At 38.5% G+C, this 14,757-nt stretch overlaps 1 protein-coding gene across 1 annotated transcript; it reads right to left on the reverse strand.

Moving 5' to 3' along the window:
- Window positions 1-2,951: 2,951 nt before the first annotated feature.
- LOC149943986 (E3 ubiquitin-protein ligase RNF14-like) lies at window positions 2,952-6,047 on the reverse strand. Its single transcript, XM_090175694.1, has 8 exons — window positions 5,919-6,047; window positions 5,560-5,816; window positions 5,162-5,292; window positions 4,547-5,099; window positions 4,075-4,301; window positions 3,782-4,010; window positions 3,547-3,719; window positions 2,952-3,443 (listed from the first exon to the last, which is right to left on the reverse strand). Exons 2-8 carry the CDS (start codon window positions 5,717-5,719, stop codon window positions 3,237-3,239), a joined length of 1,680 nt encoding a protein of 559 aa, XP_090031820.1. The 5' UTR covers window positions 5,720-5,816; window positions 5,919-6,047; the 3' UTR covers window positions 2,952-3,236.
- Between the last annotated feature and the right edge of the window lie 8,710 nt (window positions 6,048-14,757).

Below are 14,757 nucleotides of genomic sequence, written 5' to 3' on the forward strand. Positions count from 1 at the left end.
GCCACGCTCGGTGGTTATATTGTCCCCAATGTAAAAACTATACTAAAAATAAAAATCCGCTAGGGGCGCTGACGTCATACACATCTTTTGCTCATAGGTTAACACAGGAACGTCAACGAATGAGATGGCCGCTGTAGCGCGAGAGATGCGCGAGAAATCAAAGTTGGCCGTGACAATAGTAATCGGGTTTTTCCGTTTCAAACTACGCGCGTTGACAACGCAAACTTATTAATGTTAATAATTTTAATATTATTTTTGAATGTTATAAAGCAATAAACGGTTTTTCAAGACGATTTTATATTACATTTAAGTTCATATAAACGGGAAAATTTGTATGTTGAATATTTCTTATATCATTTGGTAGGTTGATTCGCTCGCGTTCTACATGTCGAACAGTCTCATCGGTGTCGTGTTTTCTTTTCAAAGCATTGATACTGGTCTTTTGGATTTATTCCATACGGCAGTCAATATGAACTTAAATTGAAGTGACCCATTATTCCGACTTTCCCATCATTTTGTCTTACACAACCTTCACAATAGCTTCATTTTCAAGCGATTTATTGCAAAAATAACAAGAGTTAGCTGGGTGGTAAATTTTAAACGCGGTTACATGAAGAGCGGCGGGTGCGTTTTAAGTCAACGAAGGCGCAAAATTCTAAGACGCGTTTCAGGTACAACGTTAAAACCGCGATTTCGACACAACGATTGCTCGTATGTAAAATGTTCATAGAACATTTTTTGTAGGAAATAGCCAGACCCTAATGTTCATTTTGGGTTTATAGCCGTACATACAATACTAACGTAGATATTCGCGATAAACCATTACTGTGCACCGGTTTTCCCCATAACCATTGCTCGTTAAACAACTATTTCTAACAGTAACCTGTGAAAAGATATGTTTTTGTTTATTTAATTACGGAATTTTGAACCATTCTTCATTTTTTATTTAAAAAACTATCTTTCTATGATTTGAAAGAAACGCGTTTTCTAGTGCGTTCTTAGCGATTGGAAATTATGGTAAAAAGAAAACTATTTCTAACACTAACCTGTGAAAAGATATGTTTTCTTTTGAGTATGTACTCTTACACGATTTGATTACATTAATTAAACATAAGTTACTTTAAAGATGTAAAAAAACCCGCGTTAGCGTCGAGCCACTGCCACGGCCGTGGTCGAGCTAAAGTCGGCCATTTAATTTTAGGCGAAATAGAGTGTTAGTTCACCAGTTTGGCACCGATGGCGTAACTTTCGTTGCCAGCCAAACGAAAAGCATGGGCCAAAGGCAGGGTTTTTTAAAAGTTCTAATCGGAACCCACGACAAAATTTCAAAAATCGTTCTAGTTTGTTATCCGATTTCTATGCCTAAGACTTTTTATTCGCCTGTTCTCGGGGTAAGATTTACCCTGTCCCGAATTTTGTTCGCTTGTTCCGGAGTATTAGGGCAAAGATAATTTAAACTCGTACCCTAGATTCGAATACTGAGAGCTTTCCCATTGACGGTTTTGTTACAAAGCGTTTACCTTTTTCCGGCACGTGACCTCAAAAAATCGGGGTCCATCGGTTGCGGCAGGGCCAACTTCGATCACGCGCTGCCGCGGTATATAGCGCGGCAGCGCGTGATCGAAGTTGGCCGTGGTTGCGGTAAGGCGCAAACCATGGAGATAATTTTTTCTGAGTTCCGGCAGGAAGTGGGTAAACGCTATCGGCAAGAGAGAGTGATTTCGAATCTAGGGTAAGAGTTTAAATTATTTTTGATTAGGGGTTACACTTTTTACTCCTCCTCGAAAGGAAGTGTAGACTGTAGAGGGAGTAATCTATTTTTGTCGTCTGCTTAAATTTCGTTTCACGAAAATATGACGGGAAACTTTTTATAAATAACCTTTAACCACTCCCTTTCTACTCCAATTCGTTTTTTTCGTCAAGTCAGAATTGAAGTAAAATGACGTCATATGGCTACACTTTTTAACCTGCTCAAAAAACCCAGAACAGGCCAAAAAAAACACCTATTATAGTAACTCACGCGACGGCCGAGAAAAAAAGAAAACGCCAGAGAGAAAATTCGAGGGATGGGTAGAAAGCGGGAATTATTGGGAAAAACGGGATTTGTGTTCACGACGCCGGGGCCCATTCACCGCGGCAACCGCTGTCAACTCCTAGTCATGTCTCCTCAGTGGCGGCTTAAGAAGGCTGGGTCCCCGGGGCGGCGGCAGTGTTTTGTGACACCCCCCAGGACGGTGCAGAAGTTTTCACGGGTCCGTCTTCTTCAAGTTTAATCTTTCTGATTTGCACCCCCCCTCGAGCTTCTCCGATGGCACCCCCTGCTGCCCTGGTACCCGGGGCGGATCGCCCTCCCCCCCTTAGGCCGCCACTGTGTCTCCTGGTATAACGTTAAATAATAATAAACTTAAGACTCAGAAGATCCACAATTGAAGTGTAATTTAAATTTGGCGCCAAATTTGAGTTGATTTAAGTGGCGTAACTAGGCCAATTCCACCCAATGTAGTGCATTGAGGCCCACGTAATTTATATTTCGAGATGATTTTCATAAAAGAGCGCTCACAATTTTTACCAATGTCTGGCCAGGTATCTCCTCTTAGGAGCACAGTTGCCACAATTTTTTCACAATCGAATTCCCTGACTTTAGCAGGTTTTCCCTGATCATCTCTGGATAATTTTGTGCCAAGATTGTGTTTTTTAACCAATATTTTAGCAAAAGTTTCCAACTTAATTCCCTGACATTTCCTCGATTTTTAGACTAATTATTCAAATTCTCTGACTTTTCAGGTACCATGGCAACCCTGACAAAGTTTGAAAAGGGGAGATGCTAGCTGAAATTCAGGAATTTTTTTTAATGATTCTGTAGCTCTTTAAGTAAGAGAAAATATCTCGTGTTACATTGCATATGAAGTACAAAAAATCATTAAACTGATAGTACAACTTTTAATAAATTCCAGCTGACGTATCTGAATTTAGCGTATCGTTAATGGCCAAATTTTTAAATATAAGTTGATACACATAAATACTGCCAGTTTTAAATTAAACTTTGTGTATATCTTTCAACTGTGCCATTCTAAAATCAAAACTTTTAACTTCTTTTTTTTTTACAAAAATACATATCCCTTTTAATCTTCAGAGGTATTTTAAATCAAAACAATAAGGTAGCATATATTAATATTAAACTGTTATAAAAACTAAGTAGGCCTTCCAGAAATTGACACAAAGCAACGCAAAACATTTCATAGAAATTCACCCACTCGCCAGTCTTCATCATCAAAGTCATTGGCCTCTTCCTCATCTATTCCATGAAACAAATTGTTGAAGCAAGGTGATTTGGGGTCATTATAATGTTCATAAGGTGTTTGCGGACTCAAACGGCGATTGCAAAGCCAACAGAACGTGGTGTTGCATCTCCAGCAAATCATTTTGTTGCAACCATCACTTTTCTATATTTGGAAAAAAAAATAGTAGATTAAATATAGAGTATCCAAAAAAAGTTCAATCATCCAAAAAACATAATTCGATAACAAGTATAGCTTAAAAACAAACCTCAATAGCAGCACTGCAGTGTGGACATTTTTTGCTGTGTGTCTCAACCCATTCTTCAGACATACTATCGCTAATCATAACTTGAATCTGCTTTTTGCCATAACGCTTCTCCAGTTTCAGTTTTTCTTCTCTTGACCCTTCGAGATAAGTCTTCCTAATCGTTTTCTTTTCCTCTGCAAGTTAAACTTAATTTACATTCTAGTTTGGCAAACTTTTGTGTAAAAAAATGACTAACCAGCTTGAAATCTGCATGGATCTAAACCGTGATACGTCTTGCGGCAAAACACGCAAAAATTAAATTTGCAAGACGGACAAGATGCCATTGTACTTTCAGGTTCAATTATGACGAAACACTGGCAACTTTTCAAAGGACAGGTTGTAATATCATTCATTGATGCGAGTGAAGAATCCAGTAAGAGTTTGTCATATCTCGCGTACAGATCATCACCAACTAGTTCGCAAACCTAAAGAAAGGTTAACAATTTAAAAAATGCTCTTGATAATAAATTAGTAGTCAAATAATTTAACTTGATAAGGAAGCGCTTGAGAAGTACACTTTTCATCAGGACATGTTAAACCTTGAACATTTCCGTCTTTAATTTGAACAGTAAAAAAGGAGCGCATACATTCTTTGCAATAAATATGGTCACATCCGTGAAATCTCAGCCCCTGGCAGCCTTGCTTATCAGCTAAGCATACTTTACACGTGAACCATTGTTTTTCAAACTCACGCTGTTTCCTTTTTTCGTTATAATCTGAATAGAAATAACCATTGAATTAAATCATGCTAGAAATGGACTTATTCACCAACCGGAATGCGTTTCTTTTCAAAGCTTCCGAAATATTTTATGAGGTAAATAAAAATGAAATAAAGTGATATGACGAAAACTTTTACGAAATGGAATGGTGATATCACAAACTGGAACGACATTCCTGTGCGTTCCGGTCCATTTCGAGCACTGAATGAAATAAAAAGAGCCATAAAAGCTAAAAATCATACCCATTAATTTTGAAAGCAGTTCAAAGCCATCATTTAACTGTACAGCAGCTCTAGAATCGGAATTAGAACTTTCGTGAGTATTTGTAGTTTGCACGCAACATCGAACCACTCCTGATTGCTTTCTCAAATGTTCAATGGCATTTTCTTTATTCTTTTGAATCTGTTCCAATTGCTTTGTTTTTGTTTTTTCGCTTATGTCAGGAACATCTTTATGAGAGTTTTGATCATTTTTCACTGCAGATTTTGTTGTTGGTTTTCTGACATTTCTTGAACGATAATTGGAAGTGTAAAATCTGGATGTATTGGATTTATCAGGATTTGACTTTTGTGGTAACCTTGAATTAGTGGCAGTTTGCTTTTTTCTTGGTGGTGGAGAAAATTGAACGTCAATGGGTCCAGATGAGTGAGTTTTTAACGGAGAAATATCGAGTGTTTCGTTAATTTCCAAAAACTGAAGGCACTCTTCTTGAAGGAAAGTCATCCAACGATAAAGAACTACTTCGGGTTTGCACTCTTCCCATATCTTGTCCATTTGTTTGCATAATTTGTGAAGCTAATAAGATATTACGTAAGAAATTAATACATAGAGATAAACTTTAAAGATACCAGAGTTACCTGTTCCATGGTAAGCCACTGACATGTTATGAAAAATGCTGGGCAAGTTGTGGATGGATAGCTGTTATTAAGTTTAAAATAGAGTTTCATTGGAGGTAGATATTGTACTTTTGTTTTCTGTTGTTTGGAACCTAGGATGGATTTGTCAATACAGTACACTATATAACATTATTATATTCAGAAGTTTATAATAATTATCTTAGATATCTCCCACTAAGTTTTCAAAATATATATTGGAAGCCAAAATGGTAAGAATAAAAAACATCAAAAACTTTCTAAAACTATAAATCAGCGTATATCTGTACGCTAAGTTAATTTTGACCCTTGACATCCCCAGGCAAAGTAATATTATATATTTTAAACTTAAATTACATCAATAATTTTGGCTTAGTACTTACAGATGGTTTCCGATACAACGTGGAATGACTCTGGTAACACTGGATGAATGTTAAGCATTCCACGTGGAACTTCACCATTTTCAATGGTAAAAATACTCTCATCATCAAAAATACTCTGCAAAACTGTAATTTCTTCTTGCTGCTCATCGGAGTTTCCCATTGTTTTATATCAATTTAAACAAAAGGAAACTTTGTAAGCTGAAGGACAGATGCAGGCAAGTCAAGACTGAATCAGTTTTAACTATACTTTAATCGTTCTAAAAGCAGGCAATTAAGAATAGGAAAACTATATTAACTACTATAACCATTATCTAAACTAATACTTCAAATTAATTAAAGCGTAAATTTAAAGACCTTACCCTTTCAATCCACATATTGTATAACCGCGGATGACAGTTTTTTTTTTTTAAATTTCGCCGTAATGTACCGGGGTATGGCACTAGTTTCGATTACAAACAGCGCCAAAAATTGAAATTATAGGGTCTAGAATTATAGTTCCTTTGAAATATAACAGAAGGGACTCATCGTACAACAATTCACAATTTCATTGTCTGCAAATTACGTTATTTTCTTTCTTTTCTGGGCTGCTTTCTGAACGCTTAACGTTTAGTCGGGTTTCTTATTGAGCGGAGCGAACGAGCGAAGCGAGTGAGTGGAGCTCTCACTGTGGTGACTTCAATGGGAAAGTTAATGATCGAGTTTAATGTAGTTTTTAAAAATGGTAGACTGTTTCTTTACTCGTAAAGATTTTTCTCTTATATGCAAACGTTTTGGATAACTATTGCGTTGTTTGTTGTTATGGCTCCTCGATGTTTCATTTCCACATGTAGAAAACGATTTGCGGTGGACGGTAATGTGTCGTTGTACAGGTAAAAGTCGGAGGGAAACAAAAGAGTGCTCCGAAAACGTTTCGTATTTCATTGGGAGCTACCAGGGCGAATCCTCCGAGCGCCTCCTACAGAGAGCAGTGACGTCATTCAACAAATCCGGATCACACTCGGAGGTTCCCAATGGAAAACGCTATAAGATTTCTATGTTAGCGAGTTTTGCTTTTCACCCGTATTCTTTACCGTATTATTTTTCTATTATTTCCACTATTAATAAAGAGTGGGCTTATTATAAATTATAAAAAAGATTCGACTAATAATTCACGATTATCGTAGCGCCCACGCTCCGCTCAAGTTTTTGTCGAGAATGCCGGCTCCGGGTTTTGAGACGTCCTAGTTTACGCCGTTACGCGTTTCCGGTTATGTAGTGACATTGCACACAATGAAGTCATACTGGAAGAGGTTTTTCGAAGGTGGATACAAGTGTTGTACCGAGGGGTTGTGGCGCCTGGTTCAAAATTCTGATATGGTGCCGCCGACGTATGTTATTATAAAAATAAATTACGTCGTTGGCTCTGCTCTACTGATAATTATATACTGATTAAATTCCCAACGTTATACAGATGAGTTCGTTAAAAACTAAATTCTACGAGCAGATTAATTCGAAACGTCAAACTCATCTTTATGAACATTTGAATATAATCAACGTGTATTCGTGACCGAAAACTATCGCTACGCCCCCTTTATGGTTCGCCATTAAAACCTATATATGTAGCGGCTGAAGCAGACGCTATTAGTTTTTCGTCATCGTTATTCGTAAAATTTACTTTATCAATAATGATACTTGCATTTTAATATAATTTTTGGATCGTTTGCTTATATTTTGATGGTAAGAAAAAGCTCAGCTCCACTGAGGAACAAGTCGGCCCAGGCCGTAATATTAGTTCCACATCAGTGTATTAGAGTGGACAAACCTATACACCCTTAGAAGACACAGGTAGGCAAACTAATACAAAAGTTGTTGATGCTACGTGATTTCTTATCGTTTGATATACTATAAATTGCCATCCTAAGTTAAAGAGTGGATGCCGCCCATCATCAGGAGACCCGGGTGGGAAAACTGATGTAAAAGCTGTTGAGCCCATGTGATTTCCTATTGTTTGATATATAATTCACCATCCTATGTTAGAGAGTGGGCATCGCCCACCCTCAGGATACGCGGATGGGCAAACCAATACAAAAGCTGTAGAGGCCATTTGATTTCCTGTCGTTAGATAGACGGAAAGTATCAAAGATGAAATAGGTAAGCAAAACACGACAAAAGTAATTCTTTTAAATTATTGAAATTAGTGGAAATATGATTTAAAGTGTTGGTTGCACGAAATTTTAGCTATGGCTAATTAATGGTTCATTAGAAAGAGCAAACATTTTATAGAAAGTACCGAAAATTTCATCAAAATCGGTTAAGTGGTCTTTGAATTATTATAAAAAGAAGTCGAAATGGTGGAAATCGAGTTTTTCGACGAATTTCCAGACTGCTCGGCACCCATGACGTCAGAAAATGCGAAGCATATCATTGGCTAATTGTCTGTAATACATTTCTTTATTGAAATTAGTGGAAATATGATTTAAAGTGTTGGTTGCACGAAATTTTAGCTATGGCTAATTAATGGTTCATTAGAAAGAGCAAACATTTTATAGAAAGTACCGAAAATTTCATCAAAATCGGTTAAGTGGTCTTTGAATTATTATAAAAAGAAGTCGAAATGGTGGAAATCGAGTTTTTCGACGAATTTCCAGACTGCTCGGCACCCATGACGTCAGAAAATGCGAAGCATATCATTGGCTAATTGTCTGTAATACATTTCTTTACATCTGGGATTAAAAGCAGGTTGATTTAAAAACCCAGGAAAAAGTCCTACGCAGTAGTAATTGAAATAGGCATACACAAGCCTACGTAGTAGAAAAACGATATGAAACCGAAGCCTCCTTGTAAATTCTTCTTAAAATTGTCGGGTCGCGCGCGCCGCGTAGCGCGCGGGTAATTTTTTTTTATTTCGATATTAAGCCTAATATTATGATTAAAAACCTCTGGTTTGAAAACTTCTACAAGTAAACAGAATCCCTCCACTTCAGTTCCTTCTATTTTAGGAATAAAACTACAGCTTTGATTTGCCCCAAATTGCTCGTGCTACGGAGGAGAAAAATTCGCCGAAAATTTAAGGATTTTGGGGAGCGAAAAAGGTCAGTTTCGGACTCAAAGTTAATACACTTAGGCTTGGAAATTTGTTTCGACAATGACATTTTTGGAAAGAGAACGTCCTGGGCTTCAAAACAAGCCCGCATTCATTCGTTTTTATTACTATCGATTTTTCGTGCAACCAACACTTTAAAGAAATTCTTGAACTGGGATTCAAATGTGTTTATTTTAGGAAATTTATATCAAACATTTGAGTAGTTTAGGCACCAAAAGTCATGTAAATTCGCAAATTCATAAAAAAAAATACCCATTTTGCGGAAAATAAGAAATAAGTATAACAATTTTCGTGGCGTACGATATCGTACCATTCGGTGACTCTCCCTTTAAGGGGGTTGGTCGGAGGGGGCGGAAATTAACGGCACTGCGTGCGCGTCAAAGAGTTCTATCGAATGAGACCAAATCTCTGGACCAACTATACAAACTATACAAGTTCGCCAAGAAGGCGATAATATTATTTTGTGCCACACATAAACGACTTCGATAAGAAAGTGCAACACTTATTACTTCTGACCACACACGGTTTAGATAAGAAAGTGCCACCCTTATTTATTACTTCTGACCATACACGGTTTCGACAAGAAAGTGCCACCCTTATTTATTACTTCTGACCATACACGGTTTCGACAAGAAAGTGCCACCCTTATTTATTACTTCTGACCATACACGGTTTCGGTAAGAAAGTGCCACACTTATTTGTTAGTTCTGACCATACACGGTTTCGATAAGAAAGTGCCACACTTACTTATTACTTCTGACCATACACGGTTTCGACAAGAAAGTGCCACCCTTATTTATTACTTCTGACCATACACGGTTTCGGTAAGAAAGTGCCACACTTATTTGTTAGTTCTGACCATACACGGTTTCGATAAGAAAGTGCCACACTTACTTATTACTTCTGACCATACACGGTTTCGACAAGAAAGTGCCACCCTTATTTATTACTTCTGACCATACACGGTTTCGGTAAGAAAGTGCCACACTTATTTGTTAGTTCTGACCATACACGGTTTCGATAAGAAAGTGCCACACTTACTTATTACTTCTGACCATACACCGTTCGATAAAAAAAATTGCCAAAATCCAGGCGGCGCCACCGTCGCGCTAGAACTAAATTCACCTAAGAAGAATCTATTTCCGTTTGATTAATCCATGATAGATCTTTCCTAGAATCCTAGGTGAAAGTTGAACATGGATCTATCACCTGCAGCTTTAGCCAGTGCAAGTTTTTATCATATAACTATTCTTGTTTTTTCTTTGAGTAAACAGTAAACAGGATAAAGAAAATCTTTACGCCCAGGAACTAGCATTTTGTAAAAATATTTTCGTTTAAAGAAGGCTAGTTCCGGGGCCATTGTTCAAGGGTAAAAGTTCAAGCAGAATTCGTAGAGGTTGGCTTGGCTTGGTTGGTTAAGGCGTCGGTTTTTGGAGATTACGCGGCCAGCAGCTATCTGTGTTCGAGTCTCTGCGACGACGTCGATAATGTAAATTATAAAAAAAAAAATTCGCAGCTCCATCTACCGTGTCGTCGCTTTCCACGCTAAACAAACTACAAACAAATAAACATACAAACACTTAACGACATTCCGTCCATAGCAATAGTCTATATATATATATATCTTTATGTGGAACTAAAAAGCGGATGTATAGGCTAGGAGCAACAAACACAAGGAGAAAGCAGCTAGCCTTTAAGTTGTGTACAAATTTCATTAGACGAGCCTTAACGCTGAACGTTTTACGGGAAGGGGGAAGACAATTTAAGAATTTTCCCCTTCCGACGGCAGCGGGCGCTAAAGCGTCTAACCAATGAAATCTGTACACAAGAAAATGCACGATTTTTGACGGGTTGCGTTCTCCTTGTGTGGGACAGTGGGGTGCTGTGTTTGTTGCTCCTAGATACAGGGCCGGCGTGATGCGGGTGCAAAGGGTGCGGTCGCACCCGGCCCCGCGCTTGCTAGAATTTAAGGGGCCCCGCAAATTTCCTTTTATATTAGAAAATAAATGATTTTGACAACCATTTTTTTTCATATTCAAATAAATTGTGGGATCATTTCGTTATTTTGTTATGCATCTAAAATTTCTAAGAAACCATTAAACGAAGTGGGTGACTATTTTTGTAATAAACCGGCCCCGCAGCGTAGTGGGCCAGCGGGGCCCCGCAGGTTTCTCTGTATTTCACACTTTCAAGCATTTAACGGGAAATTCCTGGAAAATCCAGTTATAGATAAGGTAACAAAAATTCAGGTGTCCAATGTTCATTTCCAATATCCAATATATGGGAAGAAAGTATACGAGTGGCGCAGAAAAGAAAGCATGAAGAAATTGCCGATAAAGAGAAGGATGCGTCTTCAAAATTTTTCGAAAAAGGAATTGTACTGGCACACTTATAAGCAACGAAAACTGTAGGGTTAACGAAGAATTAAGAGAGAACTTCGTTCAGTCATCGGGTGTCGAAGAAGATAAAATTGTGTGCGCGATTGAATCATCGTTCGAACGCGTAACTTTGTCGCCAATCAATAATAATAATAATCAGCTAGGCTAATACCCAAGTCATCAAGCGACTTTTAAAGAAATTTATCCAGGTGGCCGAGTTACAATGCTTAGGAGGGTGGTGGTCAGGTTAGAGCTGTTAGATTTCAAATTCCGGCCTTTTTAAAAGCCCTAAGCATTATGTCTTGATTTCATCGTTAGTTTGAGTATTTGGTACGAAATGTTGACCAAATTTAATATAGTCAGCAAAACCAAAAAGTGACAATGGACGTAGCGACTAAACATTTTAGCAGAAATTGTTTTTTTTTTTAAATTATCGTTGAATTGGTTATTCAACCATTTTTAGGGAAGTTAGGGCACGAAAAAAAAAAGAAAATATTTAGTTATGAAGGTCCCGATGAAACAGTTTACCATGGTGAGGTTCAATTTAAAACGAATTATTTTTTAAAATTAGTTGATAACGCGTTATCTGCCATGGAAAGTAGATTTAAATTGTACAGAGAGCACAAAGATGTATTTGGCTTCATATATGGTGGGGGTGCAATAAAAAACATTTCGGAAGAAGATCTACAAAATTATTATAAAAATCTTGAAACGACGTTAATTGACGATGTAGACGGAGAATTATTTCAAGAGTTTCAGTTGTTTAAAGATGTTATTCCTGTAACAGTCTTGACAGCTATTGATACTTTAAATTATATAACTAAAAATAACATGGTTGTACCCTATTATTGTAATAGCTTTGAAAATTTTGTTGACCACTCCAGTTTCAGTAGCCTCCGCAGAAAGATCTTTTTCAAAATTGAAATTAATTAAAAACTATCTAAGATCAACTATAAGCCAAGAGAGACTGTCATCACTAGCCTTATTGTCAATCGAAAATAAAGTGGCGAAATCATTAGAGTTTGATGGCGTAATAAAAGATTTTTCTGCCAAAAGATCTAGATCAATTTTAAAGGGTAAAGGTAACAGAACCCTACTACTGATGGTCGCACCGTCGACGCAAGCCGCTCAACCCAGCAGAAGGTGCAGCAATGGGCCGACCAACGCGCCACTTCGCACACAGCAGTGGGAATAAGAGCGGATGCTCTGGCAACGCCAGCCGACACCCTACCTAGAAAGGTAGAGAGCCAAGCCCTTTGGAAAGAGCGCCTAAAGGGGAACGGCGGGCACACGGCAGACCGCATAACCCGGCACAGCTGGCACCGGAAATCCCGGTGGAACCCCAAAAGGCCGGGAGATGGGCGCCGTGCCCTCATACGGAGGCCCGCAGCCCCACAGCAGGCTACTCAATCCGCCGAGACGGCCAGTTTGCCCGGCCCCTCTCCGGTAGCCTTTGCCGAAGCCCAGTTACCAGCCCACACCGGACCGAAGTCGGAGGTGGAGATAGGACCATTTGTACGGAGCTAACATCTCCCAGTGCGCCACCGCCCGTGCTGGGTTACAAGAGCCGGACCCCGACTCCCCGGTAAAGCCACCAGTTATTGCACACTCCGACCCCTCGTGGGCCGCAGACTATTGGCTACCGAGAACCGTTTCTCGGATCAATCGGGACCATCCGAGCAGTGCTTACTCAAGTATCCTTTAAAATTTCGGTCCCTTCTTTGCCGGCACACTTTTACCATAAGACTATCAAGGGAGCTTTTCATATAATATATGACCCTTCATAACTGTAGTGTTATATATTTCAAAGTGTGGTATCATTTTAAAGGGTTCCATTAGCCTCGTAAGGGGATGTCAGTGAGGGGCGAAATAGCACTATTCTTTTAAAGCGGAAGGAGACAAATTTTTGGTAATACGAAACTTTACAAAACACGTGGTCATTTCGCGGAAATTCGGATTTCGATATCGGTCGCAACGGACGAAGTTTTGTCACCTAGGCCTAGTTGGCTTTTATTGGAATTTAATTAGAATTAATGTGGAAAGTGGTTATTGTTCAACGAATTGTCTTAGTGATTGATTTTCTTTTCGTTTATCATGTATTTTATTATTACCATTAATTTCATTGCTCGACATTGTTAAAACCGAAAATTTTAATACACTGGCGAACTCCCGGAGGAATACTACGCGGTCATCGTACATTCGTTTAGCGCGACGTGCGCCTTCTAGTGGCGGTAATCAAAATCAAAATCCAGACTGGGTAGGGAATGGGGGGGGGGGGGGGAGTTTCTCCCCTTACGAGGCTGATGGAACCCTTTAAAGGGGCTCCAAAGTTCGGTGGCAAAAAAAAAAGAAAGTTGAGCATGCTTTTCATTCCCCCCAACCCCTCACGGCGGGCAGAGTCAACCGTAAATTTCACACTTTACTGTCTTTACGCACATTTTGCCACCGAACTTTGGAGTCCCTTTAAGAACAAGAGTAGAAGCCGTAAACGTTTTCTTAAGACGTAAAATGAAATCGTAATTCTCCGTGAACATCTAGGTCTTCCTAACGTTATCGTTAAAACGTCTAGAGAGCATTTCTTCAGCGCATTTGTTTCAGAACAATATAAATTTTTAGGTAAATGACTTAAAGTTAAAAGGCATGATTTCCCTTATGAGAAATTATGTTACATATGGTTATACGTTATTAACAAGGGACGTTCCTAAGTCTTAACCCAGGTAGCACGAGCACGTGTATATAAGGGTGATGATTAATATTCATCGTTTATATTCCGTGTTAGGTAAAATATATACGTCATTTCAACGTGTTAAGTTAGTATATAAGACACTTATTCAGTCACGTGTTTCCTACGTATAGATATGGTGAATATATCACTAGATTGGCAGACAGGTAGTTTTTTCGTATATAAATAGTAGATGAATAACTAGGTTGGAAAAGTGTTAAGCTTTATGTAGTGCTTACGTAGATATGTGCCTAATTTACACGTGCTACAGAAATAACTCAAGCTTAGGTCAGTCATTTTATTTTTAATTATTGATTGTTGATGGACTACGAAATAAAACCAATCAGTTCAGAACAATAACGATAAAGATTTTTGCAGCGGTAGAAGTATCGCCATCTGGTATATTTTATTTACAATAATTCTTCAAAATTCGTTTTCAGTGACTTAATTTTAATTAAAATTCGTATAATTAATGTAAAATATCAAGCTTGTTCATAAAGCCGTTTTAGAGATATCGCGCGCGCCAGACATCCGTCATTTCCCCATAGCGTGAACCCCATGTTATTTTCCCATACATCAGTCGCCCCTAATGTAAAATCAAGGATACAGTATCCTAGGTAAATTAGTATCGTTAGCTATACGTATATATGTTTGGCGACTACCATTGGGGGCATGTTGAAGAGGTCATCTGGAGGGGCACCATAAGGCCCAAAATTATTCCAACTATACACGTTGCTTACTTTAACATTGTTAATAACAGAACACTATCGAAGGATGAACTCATTTCGATTACGTTGGGAATTTAATCAGTCAAGAATCCGTACCTCTACTTGGAATGCTTATTCTTCCGTATCGCGTATGGTAAGATAACTCTGACAGCTTTGGCCCCGCCTAAGAGAGAAAAATCCCCTTTGTGCACGCTCCCCTCTCACGTTGTTGTTCGTTAAGTTAACATAGTGAAAATCTGCCGCGATAAGCATTCCAAGTAGTATAGGGCACCATTTCAAAATTTTGAA

Source organism: Leiobunum rupestre, chromosome 5 (genome assembly GCF_980474605.1).
Source record: "Leiobunum rupestre chromosome 5, qqLeiRupe1.1.hap1, whole genome shotgun sequence".
Classification (NCBI taxonomy): Eukaryota; Metazoa; Arthropoda; class Arachnida; order Opiliones; family Sclerosomatidae; genus Leiobunum; species Leiobunum rupestre.

What these genes read in the sequence shown, in the direction of transcription:
- LOC149943986 (XM_090175694.1), bottom strand. Translation starts at nt 5,719, where the DNA reads ATGGGAAACTCCGATGAGCAGCAAGAAGAAATTACAGTTTTGCAGAGT. An exon ending in AGTGGCTTACCATGGAACAG is followed by an intron (nt 5,100 to 5,161) that starts GTAACTCTGGTA and finishes ATATCTTATTAG; the next exon opens with CTTCACAAATTATGCAAACA. An exon ending in TCCATGCAGATTTCAAGCTG is followed by an intron (nt 3,720 to 3,781) that starts GTTAGTCATTTT and finishes TTTAACTTGCAG; the next exon opens with AGGAAAAGAAAACGATTAGG.